The 25477-nt window shown below is 46.8% G+C and overlaps 1 protein-coding gene across 5 annotated transcripts in view; it reads right to left on the bottom strand.

The window, feature by feature from the left end:
• The window catches only part of MYO1B (myosin IB), a 911317-nt gene that overhangs the window by 499114 nt on the left and 386726 nt on the right, over window positions 1–25477 (bottom strand). For all 5 annotated transcript variants that reach the window (XM_078680402.1, XM_078680405.1, XM_078680404.1 and 2 more), the window contains exon 8: window positions 11185–11283. In XM_078680402.1, the coding sequence (XP_078536528.1) occupies window positions 11185–11283 (99 nt within the window). The remainder of the gene's footprint in view (window positions 1–11184; window positions 11284–25477) is intronic.

The following is a 25477-nucleotide window of genomic DNA, read 5'->3' as shown; positions in this document are numbered from 1 at the left end:
CCCACCCAGATGGAACATTACTTTCCAAGGTCATGCTATCAGTGCTCAGCCGAGGCCGGTGGTGGGAGTACCTGCCGGGCGGTGACGTGGGGAGGGGCAGGGTGGGGGGTAGTAATGTATGGATTACGGAGTTTAACAGGTAAGTAAACATAAAAATAAATAAAACAAATGTATTTTCGTGCATTTCATCACCAAACGCGATGCAGTGCCCGCAACAAAATTAGTTTTATTTATTTATATGTTTACCTACCTGTTAAACTCCGTAATCCATACAATACTAACCCCCACCCTGCCCCTCACCCTCCCCACGTCACCGCCCGGCAGGTACTCCCACCACCGGCCGTGGCTGTCAGTGCTTCCATTAGAATGCACAAGGGATTATTCAAAATATAGAAAATAACTCAACTATGCGGTCTGTCGTATTCTGTTCTTTCTCCTGTAAACATCCGACACAGAAATCAAGATTTTTTTTGTTACTTTTTCCAGCATCCAAAGCCAGTAGGATAGGCTTTAATGTGATAAACAGCATTTGATCATACAATGCACATGAACCGCATTTGTCAATTCCTGTGTTTACATTTTTTGGTATATTCAAGCTATACCTAGTGGCTTTGCGAATGCTTATTTAGCTTGGGGGTGACCCAAAGACTTGCTACAACTCAACGAATTTCTGAACATAGCAATGGAAATTCTAGGTTCTAAAACAAGGCAAATTGACATATCAAAGAAACTGTCTGTACTCAGACACTCCACACCACAGTCTTGTTATTGACCTTAAAAGATATCACACTGAAAAAAATTTCAACAGAGTACAAAAACTACACAATGAAAAGGCTGAACACACTAGAACGAAAAAGTTAAAGGTCATTCACTATTGATAGATGTTTTACAACAATTTACTTGATTCACTGATAGGAATATTAGGTGATTCTTAATTTAGTGTTTAAAACTGCAGATTCTATTCATAATAAATGAAATACTTTTTAAAGTGACATACTTTTGCCTGTAAAGGCATGATGTTGTTAGATTTATGGCAGAACAGATCTCTCTTAACCGGATGGTGCCCAGACCAAAACCTCACTAACCTATAAAAAGTTTAGATCCAAAATATGGGCAAAATTAAACCGGTGAAAATATGGAGCATTCCATCCACATTTCTATTTATCACCTTTTAGATTATTTAAAATACCTAGCAACAGCCAAGGACACCACTAGTGATGGAAGATCTTACCAGCTGGAACAATTCCTCAACCTTTAGTACTACTATCTAATTTGTTCCTTTCATTCAAAAATATGTTAAAGAGAAATCATCAGCACGTTGGTATATAAGTGATTTGAATTCTATGTCAGGACCGGAGGCTTCAGATTATGCTATTCTTCCTTCGCTTTATTAACATCATAAACTCCATAGCAGCTCAGGAAAAATATGAACAAGGAACCAATGCTTCCAAATAAAGCAGTGAAATAACATTTTTTCTCTAGTCCAAAACCACAACTCCCAAGAGTCTCTTATGCACATCCAGTCCATAGTCCTTCCACCATGTCTACAACATCTAGATAGCCAGTCTCCTCTCTCTGCTCTTCCTCTTTCTTCGCTGCTCCCGCAGCCAGATAAGTGCTTTTGTTTGTGTTCCTCAGTCATTACACTGCAGTTTTGAGGTTTTGTGCCTTTTTGCATGTGTTGCTGTTAAGCGGAATTGTTGGGGGCTTGTTGCGTTGTGTAACGCTGTTTCCCTTTCAGAGCCCTCAGCCGCGGGAACGCTTAATTCGTTCCTACGCGGCTTTTGATTTTTTCCCGTTTGGCGCGGTGATCACAACACCCGCCAGAGGGCGCCCGTGCGTCTCGCCGACTCCTCAGCGCGTCTCTACGATCTCGGGAGTCGCGCTGGGGAGCCTGTCTGCGCCGGAGCCTGCCCTCGTCTGTCCCTCTGACGCCCGGTTAACCGGGTCTGTATTCCCTGCATTGTGGACGCCCGCTGGGGTCGGTATTGCGGCTGAGACCGCGGAAACGCCTGTAGGCGCTTGTATGCACCGTTCAAACAAGTGTGGCTTGGCGCGCTTGAGGGGCAGTTAGACCCGGCCCCGGTGTGGAGGGTCCGCGCGCCTTGGGGTGTAGGTGCCCCCCTACCTGCAACGTTGGTTGGCCCCAATATTAATTGCAGTCATCCTGTCTGCCCACATTGTTAAAGCTACAGTACACCCTTTAGGGTGCTTTTGGTGCCTAGTTGCTGCAGTTTTAAGGTTTTGCGCCTGTGTTGTAGGTTGTTTGGGGATATGGCACACGAAGAGCAGTATGAGGAGGAGCCCTACTCTTGCCTCCAAGATGATGAATTTTATCAAGCGGTGGATAGCTCCATATACCGCTGCGTCACTGAGGTGGTGGGGCCCATGGAGGACCGCCTCTCAGCACGTATTGTGGAGGAATGTGCTAAGTTGGGGTCTGCACATCTGGGGGCGCCTACTGACCCCCCAGGGACGTCGGGCGAACGCCCGCCACCTACTAAGAAACCCCGTGGGGAGGGTTCTCCTTCAGGGATGCAGGGGGTTGACAAGGGTGCCTTTGAGCGTCTCCGGGACGCCTTTTTGGCTAAGGTGACTGTTTCCCCCCTGCGCCCCTGTCGGGCCCTGAGCCCGTGGGAGATGTGGGTACTGCCCCCTCGTCCCCGGTGTACGATTCCCCTGACACGGACGATGACGGGGAGTCGGTGCGCTCTTGGCGCCCCTCGAGCTCAACAGTGCTCCCTCGGGATGAATCGGGCATGTTGGACCCGGACGAGATTGTCCACCCACGGTCTGCGGCCTGGGCACCGGGGGAGACTGTAGCAAAGTTCGTTGCGGGTCGCCTGCGCAAGCCCCTAGAGAAAGAGGCTAGGGGTTGCTTGCGGGGGGAATGCCCGAGGCCCACTTTGGACGGCAAGGTGGCCATGACCCCCGAGTTGGACGCTAAAATGGCCACCTTCCTGGCCAAATTCATGAAAGACCCCCGCAAGGGCATTGACCGGTCCTGGAGATCGTGTCAGGATAAGTTGTTGGATGCAGTCGGGCCTGCCACGAAAATCCTCGACATGGCTGAGGAGGCGAAGGCGAATGGCACGGTCATTTCCCCGGAGGTGCTATCGAACTGGGCACAACGTGTAATCGTGTTCCTGGGGAATGCCAACTGCGCCCTCTCCACTGAACGCAGGCGTTCTTTACTGATTAAGTTGGACCCGAAATTGGGGGACTTGGCCTCCTCTGAGGCGGGCGCGGTGGCCCAAGGGGGCCTCTTTGGCGAGCCTTTCATTAAGGAGTTGGGCAAATTTGTGTCCACCTTTACCTCGCTGGACAGGGCGCAATCCAACATTAAGCGAGTTTTTGATCAGCGTTTCTCCGGTGGGGCCGGTCGCGGCAGGGGCCGCGCGACTGGCCGTGGCCAACAGACCAACAATAGAGGGCAAGGCTCCGGCAGAGGGCAATACCAGACCTCTGCAAACTTCAATAATTTCTACCCCACCAGAGGACAGCGTTTCGGCGGCAGAGGTTACCGAAAAAACTCCGGACCCAACAATGCCACCGGTGAGTGTACTTTGTTTGGATCAAGTTCCTATAGGGGGGCGGTTGGCGTCCTTTTACGAGGAATGGGAGTTGCTCACTGCCGACGCTTGGGTCTTGCAAACCGTCCGTGGTTTTCACATAGAGTTTTACGACCACCCTATTCAGGAGATTTCTCCGCGGCCGATGGTGTTCTCAGAGTCAGATGCGCGTTTGATAGACGGAGAGGTCGCAGAATTGCTTCGCAAGGGCGCCATCCGTCAATCAACGCGCCATCCCAGGGGTTTTGTCAGCAATGTCTTCCTGGTGGACAAGACAGATGGGGGCAAGCGCCCGGTGATCAATCTCAGGGAGTTCAACGGGTGGTTGGTCTATCGGCACTTCAAAATGGAGGGTATCCACCTCCTCCGAGACGTGCTCCTTCCGCGAGATTGGATGGTGAGGCTAGACCTCAAGGATGCTTACTTGGTGGTTCCTATTCACCCGCCTCATCGTCGTTTCCTTCAGTTCTTGTGGAACGACAGGGTCTACGAGTTCATGGCCCTCCCGTTCGGCCTTTCCTCGGCCCCCTGGTGCTTCACGAAAGTGTTGCACCCGGTGGTGGAGTTTCTGAGGGGCCAGGGGATACGGATGTTGGTCTACTTGGACGACATTCTCTTCATGGGGCAGTGTCCGGTGCGTTTGGCCGGGCAGTTGCGGCAAGCTGTGCGCCTCCTTCAGCGGCTGGGCTTCGTGGTCAACGACTCCAAGTCGGTGCTGGTTCCCACTCAAAGAATTACCTTTCTAGGATTCGTGGTGGATTCGGTGGAGGCCGCTCTGAGCCTTCCATCCAGGAAGATTGCCAAAATCCGACATTTGTTGCGACAGACGATCACGAAGGACACTACGTCCTTGCGTCACGTTGCCAGGGTGGTGGGACTCCTGTCGTCCTCCATCCAGGCGATCTTTCCGGGACCCCTGCACTACAGGGCGCTCCAACGCCTCAAAGCCCAGCACCTCCGGAGAGGAATGAGCTACGATCAGTTGATACCCCTCACGGAGGAGGTGAAGGAGGAGATGTCTTGGTGGCTTTCTCACATGGAAGCATGGAATGGTCGGGCGATTTTCGGGTCAATCCCGGACCTGGTCATAGAATCCGATGCCAGCAGATCGGGTTGGGGCGCTCGGTGCGGGGATTTCTCCACCGGCGGCGCCTGGTCTTCCGACGAACAACGGTTGCATATCAACTGTTTGGAGCTCCTGGCGGGCTCCTTCGCGGTTCGTTGTTGGACCAAAGATTCAATCAAGGCCTGCGTGTTACTCCGAATGGACAATGTTTCAGCGGTTCGGTATGTGAACCACCTAGGGGGTCCTCGTTCTCGCGCTCTGGCGAACTTGGCGAAGGACTTCTGGGAGTACTGCCTGGAGCGTCACATTGCGGTGACGGCGGAGTATCTGCCGGGTCAGGCCAATCAGGTTGCGGACTGGCACTCCAGGTACCTCAGGGATGCCAGTCAGTGGAAACTGGATTCCGGAGTCTTCCAATGGCTCCAGGACCTTTGGGGTCCTTTTTCGGTGGACTTGTTTGCGTCCCGCCTGGATCACCAGCTCCCGAGATTTTTCAGTTGGAGGCCGGATCCCCTGGCGGAGGCCACGGACGCCTTTCTGCAGGATTGGAGTCGGGAAAAACCGTTTGCGTTTCCCCCGTTCTCCATGGTGGTGCGGACGGCGGCCCAGGAACGCCGCCAAGGAGTGGAGTTGGTGCTGATTACACCGCTCTGGAGGTCTCAAGTATGGTTTCCAGTTCTTCTGGAACTTTCTTGGGATTTTCCAATCCTACTCCCCCTGTTTCCTCTTCTCCTGAGGAATCCAGATCAGGAGCCGCACCCTCTCGTCTTGCGGAACTCTCTCCGTCTCATGGCGTGGAGGCTCTCAGGAGACGTTGGTCGCTCCCGGGCCTTTCGGGATCGGCTGAGGGCCTTCTCTCCAAAGCATGGGCCGATAGTACGACGAAGCGCTACAGATCCGCTTGGCTTAAGTGGATGCGTTGGTGTCTTCGAAGGGATTTGGATCCCTTGGTCGCGGGCCTCGTTCCCATTTTGAATTTCTTGGCGGAACTAGCCTCGAATGGCCTTGCTTATAGGACGATTAATGCAATTCGTTCTGCGATTTCTGCGGGTCACAACCCGATCGATAGGTCTCCTGTCGGAGAACATCCTTTGGTTTGCCGGCTTCTGCGAGGTATTCGTCTGTCGTTACCTCCGGAACCCCGGTATTCGGTCCTTTGGGACGTCAATTTGGTTTTGAATTTATTCCTTTCATGGCCAGCCAACGTCTACTTGTCTCTGAAGGAGCTCTCAGCTAAGCTAGCCATGCTGTTGTGCTTGGTTTCTTGCAGGCGTGTGTCGGATGTGCGCGCGTTGGATAGATCGGCACGAATTTTCTCCCCGGAGGGGGTTACTTTTACTTTGGGGCGTCGCACAAAGTCGGCGTCGCGCTCTATTTCATATCCAGCTTTTCTGGACACTCCTAAGTTGTGTGTTGTGCAATGCTTGAAGGCTTACGAAGATATGACCTTGGACATCCGCCCTCCGGGCGAGCGTCAATTGCTGATTGCCTTGCGGAAGCCACACAAAGCTGTCTCCTCCCCCACCATTGCAAGGTGGGTGCGTTGGGTCATGCAAGAGGCAGGCATCAATACGAAGCTTTTTGGAGCACACTCTGCCAGAGGGGCCATGGCTTCTAAGGCGTTTGCAGCGGGTGCTCGCTTGGAGGATCTACTGCGGGCTGCAGATTGGTCCTCGGATTCCACGTTTAAAAGGTTTTATTTTAAACCGGTGGTGGACCTGGCCCAGTTGGTGGTGAGTAAGCTTTGAACTAGCATAATCTGAAGCCTCCGGTCCGGACATAGAATCGAAATTTGCCTAGCTTATGTAACGGTAAGTTTCAATTCTATTAAGGACACGGAGGCGAGGATTATCCCACCCGGAATGCGCAGTGATTCCTGCCCGCCCGTATGGCAGTAAGTAAAGTGTTTTCCTCTATGCGGTTATGTTCTTTTTGTTCACATATGATGCTCCTCTGTCATGCTGTCTCGTTCCTGTGACTCCCCGCTTACGCTGTCCGTTTTTTCTGGCAGGCAACGAGGGAGCTAAACAGGATCAGTGAGGCGAATGCGTGATCTGCGCGAAGAAAGAGGAAGAGCAGAGAGAGGAGACTGGCTATCTAGATGTTGTAGACATGGTGGAAGGACTATGGACTGGATGTGCATAAGAGACTCTTGGGAGTTGTGGTTTTGGACTAGAGAAAAAATGTTATTTCACTGCTTTATTTGAAAGCATTGGTTCCTTGTTCATATTTTTCCTGAGCTGCTATGGAGTTTATGATGTTAATAAAGCGAAGGAAGAATAGCATAATCCTCGCCTCCGTGTCCTTAATAGAATTGAAACTTACCGTTACATAAGCTAGGCAAATTTCGATTCCAGCAAAATGACAACCAGCAAACTCGGAAAGAACTGCTGAAAACGGTTACCTCACTAAAGATTCACAGAAAATCCAGAATATTCTCCTTGCAAAAGACTATTAATTTTATAAAGATAGCAACGAATGCTCTAGCCCGCACCCGAGTAAGTTGTAAAAAAACTGTAATAATCAAATTCATAAAAATAACTTTTTGATGCTCTGCTCCTACAGTAAGCCATATTGGCAACTTCTCTGATGAGATCTGAAAAATACATAGAGATAAACATTCAATGACATTCAACACTCCAGAGAAACACAGCGAAATGCTCAAGCTAAAAAAATCTGCACTCAAGCCATTCTCCAAATAATACCATCTACCAACTCTTCATCCTATACAGACAATACCATCCTATCGACCTCAGCTCTTGACATTGATCCTGTAATTCTGACATTCATCCAGAAATCAACAAGTATTTCCATTGTATTAAAATTTGGCCAGATTCCTCTTTTATTAAGAAACCTAACCTAGACCAGATGGACTACCATAATTTAAAGTAGTCTGTCTAAGCTTCGCTTTCTCAAAAACATTCAAACCATTCAAAAAGCTGTACCAACATAACTAATTCAAACCTGAATACCTTCCAGTTGGAATTTGACCAAAATGTGATACAGACACACAAATTCTCCAAATAATGAATGACCTGCTATGTAAAACAGATATTGACGATGAATGTCTCTTCATGCTACTTTATTTTAGTGTTGCTTCTGAAACAACTGACCAGACAATACTTCCTTTCATATCCACATGGATAGGGTCACTAAGAACTGAACTAGTTTCATCTTTCCTTTGATCATGATCACAATTTGTAAAATTTGGCTCTTTCAAATCACTAATCCTTTTAAAATGTGGAACTTGGCTTTCTGCTTCATTAGGCCAAGTAAGTAAGATATTACAACCTGAAAACCTACTTAGAAAAGCTAGACAATTTGATGGTTTTGATGATTTTCTTGCCAGTTTAAATGAATTCCTCGTGTTCCACTCCCAATCCAGAACTGCCTGCCCAAATCAGCACAACTTGATATCTTGCCCAAACTAACTTCAGAACACTGGTGCAGGCCCTGACCTGATCCCCTCCCATCTAGAAGGGGGCAGGGAATGCCTTACTTTCAGGTCTCCTCTTAAAGACGTTCCTAAATGTGTCACCTCACTTCGCCAAAGGCACTACATAAAATCAATCCACATTGCTCATATTCTAAGAGAACTTCATAAACTCATAATTTAAGCCATAATTGAATTGAATTTATAAAAACCTGTATTACTCAAAATATCTGGCAGTTCCCAGCTACCTCATAGAAACAACGCACCTCTGGAAAAGAAATAAATTGGAGGCAACAGTAACTTTCCTATAGAAGGTGCCAAAAAACAATAAGCATTTACAATGCAACGGTCTCGCCTTAGCAAAAGTTAGAGCTATTGGCATTGTAAATGACAATTTTTTTATTTAGGTGTTTGTTTTGAAAACTGATAAATAAATGGCATTATTATTATTAAATGGCAAGTCTTATAGCACTTTCATAGAGCACTTGGTACATGACAAATGGTCATATACATCGTCTACAACCTACGTGCCTCATGTTACAAGGTAATTTGCATATCAGTCGCTGACTTCTGCGTGGTGAAAATACTTTGGCCCGGTTAGTCAATTTAAACTATTCCATTGGTAAATCTATGCCGCAGCCTCGGCTCAAAGTCATGTGCAAGAGTGTTGTGGAAGACTCTTGGCATGAGCGCGATCAAGAATTGCCTAGCATCACAAGCTGTGATTTACCCAACACAGAAATGTTTCTTTTACTGCCAAATCAACTCAAAGGTATCGGAGCGCTGTACGTGTATTTCCACTGACAAACCGATTAATCTGTGCCGTGCTCACTGCTACCGTGCTGATCAAAGGTGCCTGGAAATGGAACATGGCATTTTGCTGAGGAAATGAAAGTAAAGTTATGAGTGCTGAAATCTGGAGTGCAGGTCCGTGGATGGCATTTACCACAGTTAATTATGCAAGAATTAAATATTCAAATGAAAACACGACGAGAGGTTGCAGAAAGTAAAACAAGCAACTACTCAAGAAACAAGAACAGCGAAAGTAAATGCCAGGCAGCAAAGCGCGTGCAGCCTGGCAGACTCGGATTCCACACGCGCCTCTTGCCTGTTTATCAGCGCCGCGCGCCTCTCTGCAGACTCCCCCTGCATTCCAGAGAGGCGCGCGACGCGATCCGGTCTGCATTCGCATGCCGTGGAGACAAGACCTGGCCGCGCGCACAACGTTATCCTATGGAGAAACGCTGCGCGCGGCCAGGTCTTGTCTCACTTCGTCGGTCTCAGACTGCTGAGACGACGACTATAGTTCTCGCTTGCGAGAACGCGCTTTCAGCGCGTTCGTCGTAGGCGAGACCTAAAAAAGTAAATTGCCATTCTTTTGCTCAGCATCAAGAATTTGCATTCTCCTCAATTAAACTACCTTTCTTTTGGCACTTGGGAATGGCCTAGACATCTAAAACAATTGCCTTTTTAGAGTGTACCTCAGAACAAAAAAAAACAGGGCTATCCTTCTTCATAGCGTCTAAGTATACTTCTCGGTTACTTGTTTAGTGCTCTGCTGCCTAAATTGCAATGGGCATGCTATACGTATACTTTTAATTCGAATTTTTACATTTTATGGTAGTACAACAATCATCAACAAACAAAGCTCAGCACTGCAGCCCAGTGGCATACATTAGAACATCACTAGAAAAGATTAAATGTGGGTAGGAACAGCAAGTGTTCATCACAAACTGTGGAGAGAGGTGTAAAAAGAGGGCACTCCCAGCAGTCATTTCATTTGTCGATGCTTAGTGTTCCCCTATGTTTCAGGTGGGGATGAGTGGCTGGCGGGAAATCTTGATATTTCCGGTCATCTCCTACAGCAGTCGCCCTGATATTTCCCTGCAGTTTATCGTCATGCAGTCAGAAAGTGTCCAGGGTATTCTCGAATTGTGTCTGCAGTAGTTCACTGACTATCAAGTTCAACATCTCTGCCGAAATATTCCTATATCCCTCATTGAGTTCTCAACTCTTCTCGCCATTTTAATTTCCGTTCCTCAGCCACTGCCCACTCTCCCAGGTCTGATCTTTATTTCCCCACGCAGGGAGGATCCTGGGCCAACCAATGGATAGCAATTTGTCTCCTAGCTCAGAGCAGTCCCAAGGAGGCAAATCTACTGCACATTTTGGTGCCTTGCTTAGGCAGCAGCACCACTCCCAACTAACACTGTTTTACTGTGAGTGCAAGTGGTAGGTTTGTTATCCTAGTGAGGTTACCCACCACCTTCTTCCAGAAGCATCACTCACCAGTGCAGGCCCAGGTCATATGAAGGATTGTTGCTGGTACCCAGTTACAGCACAAGCACCTCTCAGAATATGAGGGGAATATCTATCCTATTCAAACATTGTGGTGTGAGGTATACGTGATACAAGTAACAGAACTGTGTGAGTTTAACCTAGCTTGGCTGGCCACCTCCTGGACCTGCGCACACGTAGCTGTGGTGATGCCTTTTTTCACTGCAACCAGAGTCATAGTAAATTAGTGACTTTTATAAATTACAACAGAAGTACAGCCAATTTAAAAAACGACAAGCCAACATACAATTCACAAAACAACAACAAAATATTCATTTATGGTAAATTCTGACATAACATAACAAATCCTAAATTAAAATCTGCTGTACAACTTGTGCCTCATTAAAGGGAAAAAATAAACCTTAACTAAAAGGGTAACAAAAACAGCCTATTTCTCCCTATTTTTCTGAAATCAGAAACTATGAACAGAGAGCCCATGCCCTCAATACGCCAAGGAAGCTCTTACGACGAATCCAGAACATGGAAGAAAGGAACAGATGCAAGCCTGTCTCTAAAAAACAGCAGCACTAATGAAAATAAAGACGTTATAACATTTTTATACCAATGATACTTCAGGCTAACTGTCAAACAGATACGGAAAGGAGCTTTAATTACAATGTACTAATGTCATATCCTATTGAGACGAACTAAGCCAAAGGTAGGTAAAGCAGAGCCAAGCAATCCACTACAGTGACACAGGCAGTTTATTACTTTTTTTTCCTTTCTCACTGGTCATGTTATCCATGTGCAATGAATGGCTTCAGTTAAGTACTTACTCAGCAAATCTTCTGGAGCGCCAGATAACAGCTGGTAGAAGATGTGGAAGTTTCTTTCACCTCGTGGCTGCCGCACAACACGAGATTTTTCTAACAAATCTGGAAAAAAATAATTATGTTAAACCATATTCTCTCTTGATGTCTCCTAAAACAAGAAGCCTCCGGTTGCACACCCTCTCAAAATCCAACTGCAGTTTGCTCTATACCTTTTATTCCATAAAGTAACTTTTACCCAAAAACGAATGACTGCAACATCTGTTAACACATTAGTGAATTTTCGATTTTCTAGTATCCATTATTAATTGTAAAGTTTCCTTCAGTCCTACCTATCACTTAAAAGAGTTAGCAGTGATGTGCCCTCAACCCATTTCAGTTACACAATATCATACCAATTTCCCATTCCTACAGGGAAATGAATCGGAATCCTATTAGTATGAGGGTTGATAGATGTAGGTGTTACCCAGATTGTTGTACTTTTTTTCCCACTCTAACGTTTCAAATCCCTCAGAAGTTTTTTTTCAAGATCTTACGGTGATCATGATTGCCCTAATTTGTGGTACCGGCAGAAAACAGGAGTCTCTCAAGACGTTGTACACCCCACTAGCGGAGGGAGGCATGGGGGCCCCGAATTATGATCATTAATATGCAGCTGCGCAATTGCAATGGTCAATGTGACGGCTGGAAGGCCACAGAGCTGAGACACTGGGCAACCGGGACGCACCAGACTAGGGTGGTGAAGTGGCTACTTGGCTCAACTAACACAATTCTGAAAGTGGTGGGGAGCATTCTTATGTCCATGGCCCGCTCATGTTGGAATATATACTTGTGTTAACAGCGGCCCTCCCTCCCCTATGCTCCTGAGCTATCCTTTCGGTGCTGCCTGGTTGCACAGACTTAGGTGCTAGACCAGAAGTGGACGCCTGGACTACCGCGGGCTAAACTACCTGGGGTGACATGTTCTCAGATTAGATTCTATGCACGTTTGAGAACCTAGTAGATGACTTTGGCAGTCTGGCGGGCTCCTTCCTCTTGTATGCATCACTTACATAAGATCTAGGATAAATCCCATGATGAACCTGACATATCCAGAACCCTCCAAATTATGATTACACAATGGGCTGGCCACCGAGTATTCACACTGACTGCTACATGATTCTATACGCATGGACCAGCATGTCCCTCTCACAGTGCTCTGCGCATATTAGGACAGGTAACTCTCCACAACGCTCTCCGACAAGCAGTGGGCGCAGTGTTTCGAGGCGCCAAAGTGCGTCTCTATGAATGCCAGATTGAAGTACACACAATGTAATTTCCTTCATCGCACAGACCTCACACAACCCACAGACTTGAGGGGATGTACCGAGGCACGGCGGATTCCTGCCCACACTGTCATAACCCTGATGTTACTTTCACCAACATGGTGTGGTCGGGTACACACTTGACATCATATTGGTCGCCTATAGTAGAGGTCTTATTGGAGGCAGTGGGTGAAGCTGTACCAACGGATGCCCAGCACTTCTTGCTAAGGATTACATCTCGAGTGCGAGCCCGAAAGCCCCTCAATAAGTTCCTTGACCTGGCGACGGCCAAACGTAGAAGAGCAATGAGCTGGAAATCATCAATTCCACTCCCTGTCGAAATGTGTGGCTTGAAAACCTACGATATCCTATTGTGTCAGAATTGGAGATACTGAGGGGAGTTGTAGCGGTGCTTACAACCACATCTCAACCTCCAGATTGGAAACATACTTAACCGTAACAGATGTGGTGGTGAAGGGCTCACTGGCTTTAGTTGGTCTATTTAAATTGAAGGTGGTTCAACGGGGCAGAAAATGTGTTTTCTCAAATGGCTGCTGCAATGGATTTTTTGGAAAGCTTAGAGATGAGAAAAGGCACATTCTAGCTAACCTATTGCTGTTGAAGATAATCATTTTCTCATTGCTTTCCCTCGAATTACCAAAGTGCAATACCCATACAATACCCCAAGGGTTGGGTGGGAATCCAATGTCTAAGCGGATATTCAGTTCTAAATGGCTGAGAGAATCTTTACTGGGGAAGAGTGTGACGAGAACACAGACGCAAGTCAATTGTTCCAACTTCTCCATTGCTGTGTCTCTGCTACTTATCTTCATCCTCTTCGAGTACCTAGTGAACTACTGTGTTTGTGTGGTGGTGCTTTCAACAACTAAAAACAAAAGATACGAGAATGAGAATTGCTATGATTTTATATTATATTTTGTATTTGTGTTTGTTATTAAAAATAATGCTGTTAAAATAAAAAAGAAAACTTCCATTTAATTTTTTGTGCTACTGGTTGAGTTAATCTTCAAGAACCAGATCTACGAACGACACTGCTCACCTATTTTAACACAAAGAAATATTCACGTCGGGAACCCTTTGGATGTTGTACCCAACACCACGGCTTTTCATAATGCTGCCTACTCCTATTTCCACATGCAGGCTGATGGGCTTGAATACTACGATTCTAACGTCATACAGAACAAAACGGTCTTGGAGAACTTAATGTTAACGCTTCTGGGATAGAGGCCAATACAAAACACGTACTACTCTATGTCCAGAATAAAAAAAATAGATTTGTTTATGTTAATTCACACAGCAATGCCCAGATCACCACCACTGTGGCAGAGAAGCACAAGGAAATCTAAGGAAGTATTGAAGCGTTTTTACAACGGAACCCTGTATTTACAATTCTCATGCATCTGCTATTTCAAACAAATCCTAGTCTTTGTGAGACCACGATTAACACACTGCGTCTTCACAAAGTAGAATCCAATAATATGGGGAAAGTCCTGCCTCTTCAAAGCTTGGGCAGATCACTGCAATGTATTTTATCAGTGAATCCTGTCAACTAAGGTTTGTGCCAAAGTCTGCATGAATAACTAGAAATGTAGTAATTTAGTGTTCAAAACATGAAAAATGTGTTTTGTGAAAGATAAAAACAATATCTTTTACATCAACTTGCGAGGATTCCCTGAAAAGAAGGCTTAAAAGAAATATAACCTGCACAGATGCACGAGAAAAAAACTGCAGTAATTAAAAACTTAAACAACCAGCAGACCTGTGGCAAGAATACATGTTCACGCCTAGCTCCTCTAACTGAAAATACAGTTTGATACTGTTGTGCTCTAGGGCACGGCGTCACTTCACCTTATCCCTCTTGTAAAATTTATTTGGACATAAAGTAGGTTTACAAGAAAGCACATTAATTTTTCATTCGATTACAACCTTCTTTTGTCTAGTCACTCAGTTAGAACTGTTTTGGGATCGCACCAGAGCTTCACAAAACCTGCCCTGAAAGGTATTGCCACACCCTGAGTGATCAGCGATGTTAACAAAATGTAAAATTAAAATGTGGGTATGTTAACTCAAAACACACGTTTGTTCCAGAGTTTTGTTGCGTTTCTGGAGAGAAATCACCATTTCAAAGAGCAAACTAAATTTAGCTCCTGTCAAAGCCACCACATACAGATAGCTTTCCTGGAAGATTTGCATTAGAACAATGGCCCTATGAGAACCACACAAACGTAGGATTACAACTGAGACGTGTCGTTTAGCTCTTGGTGCATGGGTTCCATGAATAAGCATCTTTATCCAAAAGTCTCTATTTCATTTACAAATCATTGAAAATATTCTCTATCCATCAGCAGGAAACAAACTGATGCAGTTGTTCAAAAGTGCAGGAACGATCCCATTTTGGCACGCTAGAGCTGCCGGAACATACGTCCCCACGGCTCCTGTTCCGTTTTTTCTTTGCCATTTGTTGCTGTTTACATTCTATCTGGGGAAAGGGGGGCAATACTTCACGCCCATCCCTCAGGTCCAGGTGCCGGAGAGGAACTATTAATGAATGGCTCTCTGAGGGGGCAAGGAATCCTGGGCTCCAGATCAAGGCAGAAATCCAAAACATTCAGATTCTGCCTGGACCGCCTCACAAGTGCCACTCCCAACAGAAAGGTTGGACTAAGGCTTCTCACTGGGATTCCTCTGTTTCCGAGTCTATCACCTCACGCTCTCCACAACTGTGGATATGCAGTCAAACACAGCACACAGGCCGATGTGAACATAGACTTGGAGGCTCCTTCAAGATCTCTTTCTGCTTCACTTCTGAGATCACTTCACTGGCTGCCGATCAGAAAGAGAATAATTTTCAAAACCTGTTTTCTGACCCACAAGGCTTTAATGGGGAAAGTGCCTAACTACTTACACCAGAAGCTCAAATGCTATTATCCAATGCGGAACTTGCGATCCATGGATCAAGCATTACTTACTATCCATCACATCTGTCAGTCAAAGTGTGGTTCAGATCTTTTTCATATCTGGCTCCCACCTATTGGAACAATCTGCCTCTCCAGACCTGTACTTGTACTGATTACACCAAATTTAAAAAACTACTAAAGACTGATTTTTTTAACTTTCAGTTCTCTTTCTGCTGCTATATTTGTCTTTCGCGCTGAGATACCCCTGTAAGGGTGTTGCTAGTGTGATAGCAAATTAAATTTACATAACATTGACAAACTATAGGGACTACATATACAAACTACATTGACAATATTGAACAAAGCAAAATGTGCGAGTTTAGCGGAATGTTTTTTGTTTTTTTTAACAGAGTTTCATATAGTGCGAACTTGACCCGGTATCTGGTATCAGAGCGCTTCACATTGCACCAGTTGCGTTATATGAGGACACACATTCATTTTTGTTAGGCACGAGCAGATTAAGTTATTTGCCCAGAATCGCAGGATGTTCAGCGTCATTGCCGAAACTTGCACCGGGTTCCCCAGATTCGAGGTCGACCGCCCTAACCATTAGGCCAACTCCTCTCCCCATGTGTTTTTTTGATTGTGACAAAAGATCATGTCCAACTCCTGTTAATTTAATCTACCAGGTAGAAACCGAAGTAAATACCTAGAATTTTTTTTAAGAGCACACGACTAATCCCAGTAATCAAGAGTAACCTTGGATTCTGGAGCAGCGTGCTGCCAGGCATAAAGTTCTTTAAGCCTGATCAAGGGTAGTAAGTGCAATATAAATGTAGTTACAAAACAGTACAATATATAACCCCATGCTTATGCAGCCAGCAAAACACATAGTGCATGGGCAGTCAATTCTGGTTCATATACACTGCATAATAACTCCCTTACAATGCTTGACATTCTTAAGCTCGCATAAGATAAAATAGCTATGGGTCCTAGCCATCGATGAGTAGTGTACTCACCCACAGCATTAAACTGCATTTGTTTTTTGATGCTGTTAAGTGTGACAGGTATGCCCAGAAGTGACTCCCATGGTCACTGTGCCACTGAAATCAAGCTAGATCTGACTGATGCGCAGTGGCGGCTCCTTCGCTAAGGCGGAGAAGCGTCGTTCCACCAGTTAAAATGCCCTCACTGAAAAATAAAATGTTAATAAACATTGCCATTTTATTTTTCATTGGCTCTGCAAATCCATGTCCTGAGCAGAATCTCAGGACGGGGGTGGGGCTACTGCTGACTTGAAGCAGCAGAGAGGAGTGATGGACTGGGCACTTCAAAGTACAGCCGTCTCTTTGGCCTCTGTCTTGCGAAGGCAAACTAGACATGCACAAATTAAACATCTCAGCCCAGCTGTCAAACAGAGCAAAGGCCTTCATGGCTCTTTGAAGCGTTGAGAGAGCCTGCTCCATCCAGTCTTGGTGCTGCTCTCATGCAGCATGAGAACAGCACCAGGATTGGTTAGCGGACTTGGCTGGGGCTCGCTGGAGGAGAGAAGAACACTGGAGCGAGGACGGAGATTAGTAACTTTTATTTCTGTTTTTTTTTTTTTTTAAATGTACTCTATGTCTGTAATTATCCCTAAATCGCCAACATGCATTACATTACCATTTTGAAGTTAAACATTTTAACTTCAAAACAAAAATGTAATGCATGTGGGTATGAACTTAATCAGTTAATCAAGTTTACGGTTTTGTCTGCCTCACAACTCTCCATCGCAAGCAGCCGCCACTGCTGATGAGCCCATATTAAGGGTGAAAGCAGTCACGGGTTACTTTTGTTCTGGTTCAGAGCGGGCCTGGCCTGATAGTTTGGACAAACTGTTCCCGTTGGAGTAGAGTGCCAAGGCTGGAGTAGGGTGCCAAGGGCACCTCATGTCTGCCACCAAACTGAGGTGACATGGTGGGCGAAAAATGATGGATTGGCTGAGATTGAATCATGCATTCCATCCATCACTTTGTTTTTTGATGCTAATAGTACTACAACGTCATGATTTACAAGGAAGAAATGGACAATAGCCATTGTGGTTTATTCTATTCTATTCTATAGTTTTGGTAAAGCGCAAAACAGCTGCCCCAGCGAAGAGGCGTCCCGGCGCTAAAGAAGTCACAGACCCTAACCTGAGAGTGAGAGGTAAAGAGGAGAGTTAGGGGGAGGGGAATAGGTGAGTTTTAATGGCTTTTCGGAAGGCAGGTAGGCTTTCTATGGAGCGAATATTTAGTGGTAGATCGTTCCATAGCTTGGCTCCCAAAACCCTAAAGGAGCGGCCGCCCATGCGGCAGAGTTTTATGCGAGGAACGCACAAAAGGTGCTGGTTAGAGGATCGCAGGTTGCGAGATGGAGCGTAGGGGGTGAGAAGAGGTCGTAGCAGCATTGGATTTTCAAATTTGAACATTTTAAAGGTCATGATGAAGGTTTTGAATTTAATTCTGGAGTCAACGGGTAGCCAGTGTAGTTTGCGAATTGTAGCTCTGGCCGAGCATCTGCGAGGAAGGCCGGCTAAGGCTCTCGCCGCAGAGTTTTGCACGCGTTGCAGTCGTGCAATCTCTCCTTTGTTGGCGCCTAGGAGGAGTACATTGGCGTAGTCCAAACGCGAGAGGATAGTTGCTTGGATGATAAGCTGGCGGACCTTAGCATCAAAGAAGCCCAGTATGTGGCTGAGACTCCTCAGCAAGCCGACACAAGTGGCAGCGATTTTTTTGGTGTGGGTCTGATAGTTGAGTGAGGCATCCATCCACACTCCTAGATTTTTAACTAGGTATTTGGGCGGTGGAATGGTACCTAAGGAAGACGGCCACCAGTGCTGATTCCAATGGCTGATGTTTTTACCAAGGAGTAGCACTTCTGTTTTTCCAGCATTAAGCTGTAAACAGTTGTCCGTCATCCATTGGGCTACTGCGGAAAGACCGTTTTTAAATCTAGAGGCCAAGATGGAAGGGCCTTCAGTAAGAGTGATGGCCAGCTGTGTGTCGTCGGCGTACGACACCAGTGTCAGGCCCCATTCTTTGGCCACTGCCGCCAGAGGTTGCACATAAAGATTAAAAAGGGATGGGCTCAACGCAGAGCCCTGCGTAACTCCCTGTGCAATGGGATGAGATTTAGATAGGAAAGGGGGTGCTGAGACCCGGAAGGATCTGTCCTTGAGGAAAGAATGGAACCACTTTAAAGCAAGGCCAGATACTCCGAATGTCTCCAGACGATTAAGAAGAATGTCATGGGATACCGTATCAAAGGCCGCGCTGAGGTCGAGAAGAATCAGCGCAGCACTTTGACCGGCATCTAAGATCGTCCGGAGGTACTCGGTAGTGGCCAGGAGAGCAGACTCCGTGCTATGGCCCGGTCTGAACCCATTTTGAGATGGGTCCAGGATGTTATTCTGAACCATATGTTGTGACAGGACGCTGTTAGCATGAGCTTCAGCGAGTTTAGACAGCCATGGAAGCAGAGAGATCGGTCGGAAGTTTTCCGGTTTAGATGGATCTAGGGAGGGTTTCTTGATGATAGGTGAAACCCACGCTTGCTTCCAGGCAGATGGTACACTAGCTGAGGAGAAAGAGATTCAGAATAGAGGCCAGGGAAGGTAGAAAAAAGTCAAGTGACTCCAAGAATTGAGCCGGGCGCATGGGGTCTGACGGGGAGCCAGTTTTGACTTTTCGGCACAATTTAGTGAGGTTGTCAAAATACATTTCTGGGATGTGGGTCAGGATAGTATGGTTAGGGAGGGGGTTAGTGACTTTAGCAAGGTTTGGGGAGTGCTGAGGGAAGGAACTGTAGATCTTTTGTACTTTGTCAACAAAGAACGTGGCGAGCTCCTCACATTGTTGCGCAAAGGAGATGCTGGGGGAGGAGGATTTGCAGTTCTGTAGTTCTTGAACAAGTTTAAAAACTTCTTTGGCAGGAGTGGGGCTCGAGTTGATTTTATCTGCATAGAAGGCGGTTTGTGCAGCGCGGATGGCTTTGTGGTACATTTTTTGTTTTAATAGATAATTATTTTTATCTTCATTGTTGTAATCCCTTCTCCAAAGACGCTCGGCTCTTTTACAGTCTTTGCGCATGGCTTTGAGGGTGTCGTTATTGTTATTTTAATTTTATACCGCGCCTAATCACCTACAGGTCTCTAAGCGCCAGGAAAAGATGATACAGGACAATAACATAGCGGAATCAGAGCAAAGAGCAACACTAAATTATGCTATGCTCAGGCTTCTCCTAAACAAAAGCGTTTTAGGCTCTTTCTAAATCTTAAGAGGTTTCCATCCTCGCGCAGCCCTCCAGGCAAGCTGTTCCACAGCTGGGGAACCAACACTGAGAAGGCTCTCCCTCCCTTCGTCGCTAGCCTATAGCGAGGACAGGTCAACAGCTGCGAGTCCGAAGACCGAAGTGTTCTCACCGGACAGTACAGCTGCAGGCGCTCCTTGATATAGGCCGGAGCCTTACCATAAATCGCCTTATGAGCTGTACACAAACTCTTAAATTCCACTCTTTCTTTAATTGGAAGCCAATGTAGGCTTTGTAATAAAGGAGTGGCTTTAGACCTCCTCGGGAGTCTAAAGATCAATCGGGCAGCATCATTCATTAAAACCTGGAGCCTTTTGGTAAGAGTTTTCGGTAGGCCAAGATAGAGAGCATTCCCATAATCAATTCTGGAAATGATAATGGCAGCCACTATTGATCGCATCATGGGCTGTGAGAGGATAGGGGATAACTTCCGCAGTTGCCGAATGATATTTGTACAGCTGCCTACCACCGACGAGATCTGAGGAGCCATCGACAGGTCAGCATCCAACCTAATCCCCAAGCTTTTTACAGCCAGGCTTGGTTTTGGGGCAGGGCCCAACTCCATAGGCCAGTAGAGATCACTCCAAGGTGAAGAAATGGATGGGATAACCAAGATCTCAGTTTTGTCAGGATTGACTTTTAAAAGGTTATCCGTCATCCATTGCACCGTGAACCTCAAGATGTTCTGGGATTGGAGTTGCGCAGCCGTGGTGTCATTTATACTTAGCAGCAACTGCGTGTCATCCGCGTAGTTAAAGACTTTACAGTCCATCGCAGCCAGCGAAGCAATCAGTGGTTGCAGGTACAGATTAAATAGAAGCGGGGACAGGGCAGACCCCTGCGGTACCCCACACTCTAAAATCCCCACCTCAGATGTTTCATCCCCCAGTTGTATCTTTTGGGTCCTTCCTGTAAGGAAGGATTCCAACCACTGAAAAGCCAAGCCCTTATTCCCGAAGTTCTTTAATCTATCCAAGAGCAAGGTGTGGCTGACAGTATCGAACGCCGCTGACAGATCTAATAAAATCAGGGCGCTCGCTTTCTTACAGTCAGCCCTACCTCTTAGTTCGTCCAGCACCGAGAGCATCACCAACTCGGTGCTGTGATGGGCTCGAAAACCTGCCTGTCTATCATGGAGTAGGTGGTGAGATTCCAGATAGCAGGACAGGGACTGTAGAACATGCTGCTCAAGGATTTTTGAGAGAAAGGGCAGCTGGGAGATGGGTCTGTAATTCTTTAACACAGCAGGATCCGACCCCGGTTTTTTCAATAAGGGTCTTACCCGCGCCTCCTTAAGTTCACTCGGCAGATATCCCATGTCTAGCGATTTATTGAGGAGAGAGATAATACAGTCCTCTAGTAGAGGACGCGCGATGCGAAAAATCTCAGGTGGACATGGGTCAGCTGGGGAGCCAGATTTAATTTTACCCATCAGCTGTTCCAAGATTAGTGCATCCATCTCCGGGAACACTTCCAGAGAGCAATCGCTCGCATTTTTAGATGTTAGGGCGGAGGCAGTCCCTGTCGCCGCCCCATTCTCTATCTCCTGAACAATGATCTTCACCTTCTCCAGGAAATAGGCCTGGAAGGTGTTGCAATCGAAAGGGGCCTTAGCATTGTCAGGTTTTTTACTTAGCTCGGCCAATACTTTAAAGGTTTCTTTCTGGATATTAGCAGCCTTGCTTAGGCGCGACTCAAGGTAATCCGCTTTAGCTTGGATCATAAGTTTTTTATATTGATGGAGGGAGGCCTTATAGATATTCCTATCCATGTCCTGCTTGGATTTCCTCCACAACCTTTCTAACTTCCTTAGCTTTGTTTTAGTTTCCCTTAAGAGTGGTGTAAACCAGAGAGCTTTCCCTGATCCCTTTATTTGCTGTATTCTCACTGGCGCTAACTGATCGATGGCCCGAGTCATACATCTCGTTAAATCAGAGTATTCTCGGTCCAGATTACAATCCTGCTCTAAGGCCTGGGGGGGTTCCAGATGTGCCTTGGTCAAAGACATCAGATTGACTTCAGCCCATTTCCGGGTTTTTCTAGAACCGTGTGAGTTACGAACAACCCCACTATTGAGGGGGACCTCACAAGAGACCAAGCAGTGATCCGACCAGACACAGGGCGTTGCCTCACTGAATGTTAGAGTGGCATCTGTGGTCCACATGAGGTCGAGAGTGTGGCCTTTTACATGCGTTGGGGCATCCACAATCTGTTTAAAACCCAGTGCAGACATTAATGTGTCTAACTGACGCGTAGTTGAGTCCCAGTTAGACTTGTCACAATGTAGATTAAAATCCCCTGTTACCAGGATTTTTGTATATCTTGAACTAAAGTCAGATATAATAGGACAAAATAGGTCAAAGAAAAGAGGAGTTGACTTAGGCGGGCGATAGACAGACAAAATCACCCAACACATATTGTGTACAGTGACCTTTACCCCGAGCAAATCGGCTAGGTCAATCGTCTCTGTTAATACCTTTCCAACTGTCATAGTCTTCCTATAGAGGATAGCTACCCCACCCCCCCGTGAGCCCCCTGGGCGGTTGTGCCACATTATATCATATCTGCTTGGAACAGCGGCAATGATATCCGGCATCGAGTTCTCATCCGTCCAGGTCTCCGAGAGAGTCAGGACATCAATATCACTGTCCTGAAGCATATTATATACCTCCAAATGATGGCAGTGAAGCGAGCGGGTATTAAGGCTAGCTATTTTTAAAGTGGGATGTTTACCCAGGGCAGGTGTGACCCTGACAGTCCGGGATATGCCGTGGTTTTTAAGCAGCAGCAAGACCGCCTGGTCCACCATGGGCTCACCTCTATTCAAGGATTTAAGCTCCTCTGGGGAGTATATGCGACGCTGACCAGCCGTCCCAGCCCCTGCGCCCGTTCGTGCGCGGACGGGCGCAGACGGGCTGGACTCTGGCGTGACTCCGGCGATGCTCCGGCGAGCCCGCCGCGCGTGCCCGCTGCGCGTCAACATGGCCCGTTTAAATACCGGTCTAGCGTCCTTGCGACGACTAGACCGTGCGCAGCTTCTCTGTGCAACCCCCCCAACCCAAGATGGCCGCCGCAGTGCTGCCTCACGGGAGAAGGACCCGCTCCAAACGCGGTGAAAACACGATTATGGTGCAAGTGAGTGGGTAATTATTAAGATGCCATAAAACGGCAGCAATTCGCAAATATACAAAATACAAATCAAGAGTTTTTAAAATATCCTTATACAAGCTCCTATGAGCGCGCTACGCTCTGTAGTGCTACTTGCTCTGTTGTCCAGATAGTTTCCAATCACAGGCCGCCTAGTTTGCCCCGTTTAAATACCGGTCTAGCGTCCTTGCGACGACTAGACCGTGCGCAGCTTCTCTTTGCAACCCCCCAACCCAAGATGGCCGCCGCAGTGCTGCCTCACGGGAGAAGGACCCGCTCCAAACGCGGTGAAAACACGATTATGGTGCAAGTGAGTGGGTAATTATTAAGATGCCATAAAACGGCAGCAATTCGCAAATATACAAAATACAAATCAAGAGTTTTTAAAATATCCTTATACAAGCTCCTATGAGCGCGCTACGCTCTGTAGTGCTACTTGCTCTGTTGTCCAGATAGTTTCCAATCCAATTATACCATGGATTGGACGGTGAGCTGCGTACTTTCGTCCATTTCGCTGGAATAAGTGTGTCTAGTCCTCCCGTAATCCAATCATGGAGCGTGCTATAGATTAAGTTGATGTCTAAGTTGGTCTCATGATGGAATTCCCCAAGGGTGGCATGAAGATCGCTGAAGGATAGTTTGTGCCATGGTCTTTTTAGACGGCGGGTTGGTGCGTTTTTGTGCGCAGTTTTATTGACTAAAGTTGTCAGTTTAATGAGGTAGTGGTCTGTCCATCCCATCGGTAGGGGCACCTCTGTCCTAGCCTCCTCGATGTTTGTAAATACTGGGTCTAGGGTGTGACCAGCTAGATGCGTTGGGGTTTGTATAAGGGAGTTAAGTTGCAGGGCGGAGAAGTCGGCAAGAAGATTTTTGATAGTAGAATCGTTAGGCAAGTCAAAATGAAGATTGAGATCACCTAGTATGGTGAAGTTTGCAGTTTTAGTCACTAGAGAGTTCGCTGTCTCAAGAAGAGCTTCGGTGAACTTTGAGGCAGGTCCAGGTGGGAGATATATGTAGAGACCTGACATGGTGAAGTTAGGATTTATAGTGATTTTGAAGTGAGCACATTCACAGTCGGGAAGTTCTTCCTTGGTGAATGCGCATGCAAGTTTTTTTTGTAGATTACAGCAATGCCTCCGCCTCTCCCATCTCTATTTAGGCTTGACATAAGGTAGTCGTCTGGGAGCGGGAGGTTAGGTATGACAGAGATGCCATCGCGTAACCAGGTTTCACAGAGGAAGAGGATGTCAGGGTTTTCATCCAGTATGAGGGTGTTAACCTCAAAGTGATGTTTGATGAGTGACCTGACGTTGAGATGGAGGATCGTGATGGGGGTGGTTTTGGGTAAGTCTTGTAATTGTCGAATGTGGTGGGGGGTGGCAGTAGTAAAATGCCAGATTTTACATTGAAGGCACGTTTGACCAAGCGTACCTGTTGGGTGGGCACAGGTCCGTCCAGGGTTGCAGGCAAGTAGTTGTTCCCTGTCGTAGTGAAGGGGTGCTGATAGAGTCCGACCAGGGGGACTGGCGAGAGGCGATGACTTGGCGATGACGGGCGAAGACGGGCTTGCCTTAGGCGCGCCCTCGGCGCGCAAACGGCGCGCCAGCTGCGCCCGTCCGCTGCGCGTCCGGTGAATGCACATGGTTTAATAGGATTAATAGGGCGGGGGCGTGGCCTCGGAGTGGGCATGGCCTCGCAGCACGCCGTCAATGGCGGCAGGGATTGTTGGTGTTTGTCGCTTCTCTTAACAGCGCTAGATCCACTGTGAGAGAGTTCAGAGGGCACGTCCAGAAAGTGCCAGGAAAGCGAAGTGAGTGCGTTTTTTAAAATAACACAAGTTATAGGTGACACACAAGTTTAAAATACAGCTAGTCTCGCTCCCGGCTTTTCGCCTCAGGAGGGTGAGTGAATCTGTATGCAGCGCTCACAGTCAGCGCTTATATACAGGTAGGGCGGGGGCGTGGCCTCGGAGTGGGCGTGGCCTCGCAGCACGCCGTCAATGGCGGCAGGGATTGTTGGTGTTTGTCGCTTCTCTTAACAGCGCTAGATCCGCTTTGAGAGAGTTCAGAGGGCACGTCCAGAAAGTGCCAGGAAAGCGAAGTGAGTGCGTTTTTTAAAATAACACAAGTTATAGGTGACACACAAGTTTAAAATACAGCTAGTCTTGCTCCCGGCTTTTCGCCTCAGGAGGGTGAGTTTATGATCTATGAAAGGTAGAGTCCAAAGTCGTGTTATAATCTGATAGGGTTTGATTTACCTCTGGATTCTTAGAGGTTAAAGATTAGTCAACTATTTCAGGGAAGGAATCAGGAGTAACTCACTACCATTGTCTTTTGACTCCCTTTCAGCTAGACCTTAGCTTCTCAGTCCAGTCCTGTCTCAGAATCTGAAAACAAATCAATAAGATTGGTTGGGAACGGTCTTCCTGGCTGTGTTCTGGCTTCTCCTTGAGCAAGTGTTAGTATTCTATAATCCTGCATTTCTCTAAGCATTCCATTTACACACCCACTTTACAATGGCTATAATTACCACACACTACTTAACGTAAGAAGAGTGTACAACCATAGCGATGCTCAGCTGCATTGCAACATTCCAAGCTGC

Source organism: Lissotriton helveticus, chromosome 3_1 (genome assembly GCF_964261635.1).
Source record: "Lissotriton helveticus chromosome 3_1, aLisHel1.1, whole genome shotgun sequence".
NCBI classification, from domain to species: domain Eukaryota; kingdom Metazoa; phylum Chordata; class Amphibia; order Caudata; family Salamandridae; genus Lissotriton; species Lissotriton helveticus.
This window is presented reverse-complemented; position numbering and strand designations above follow the sequence as displayed.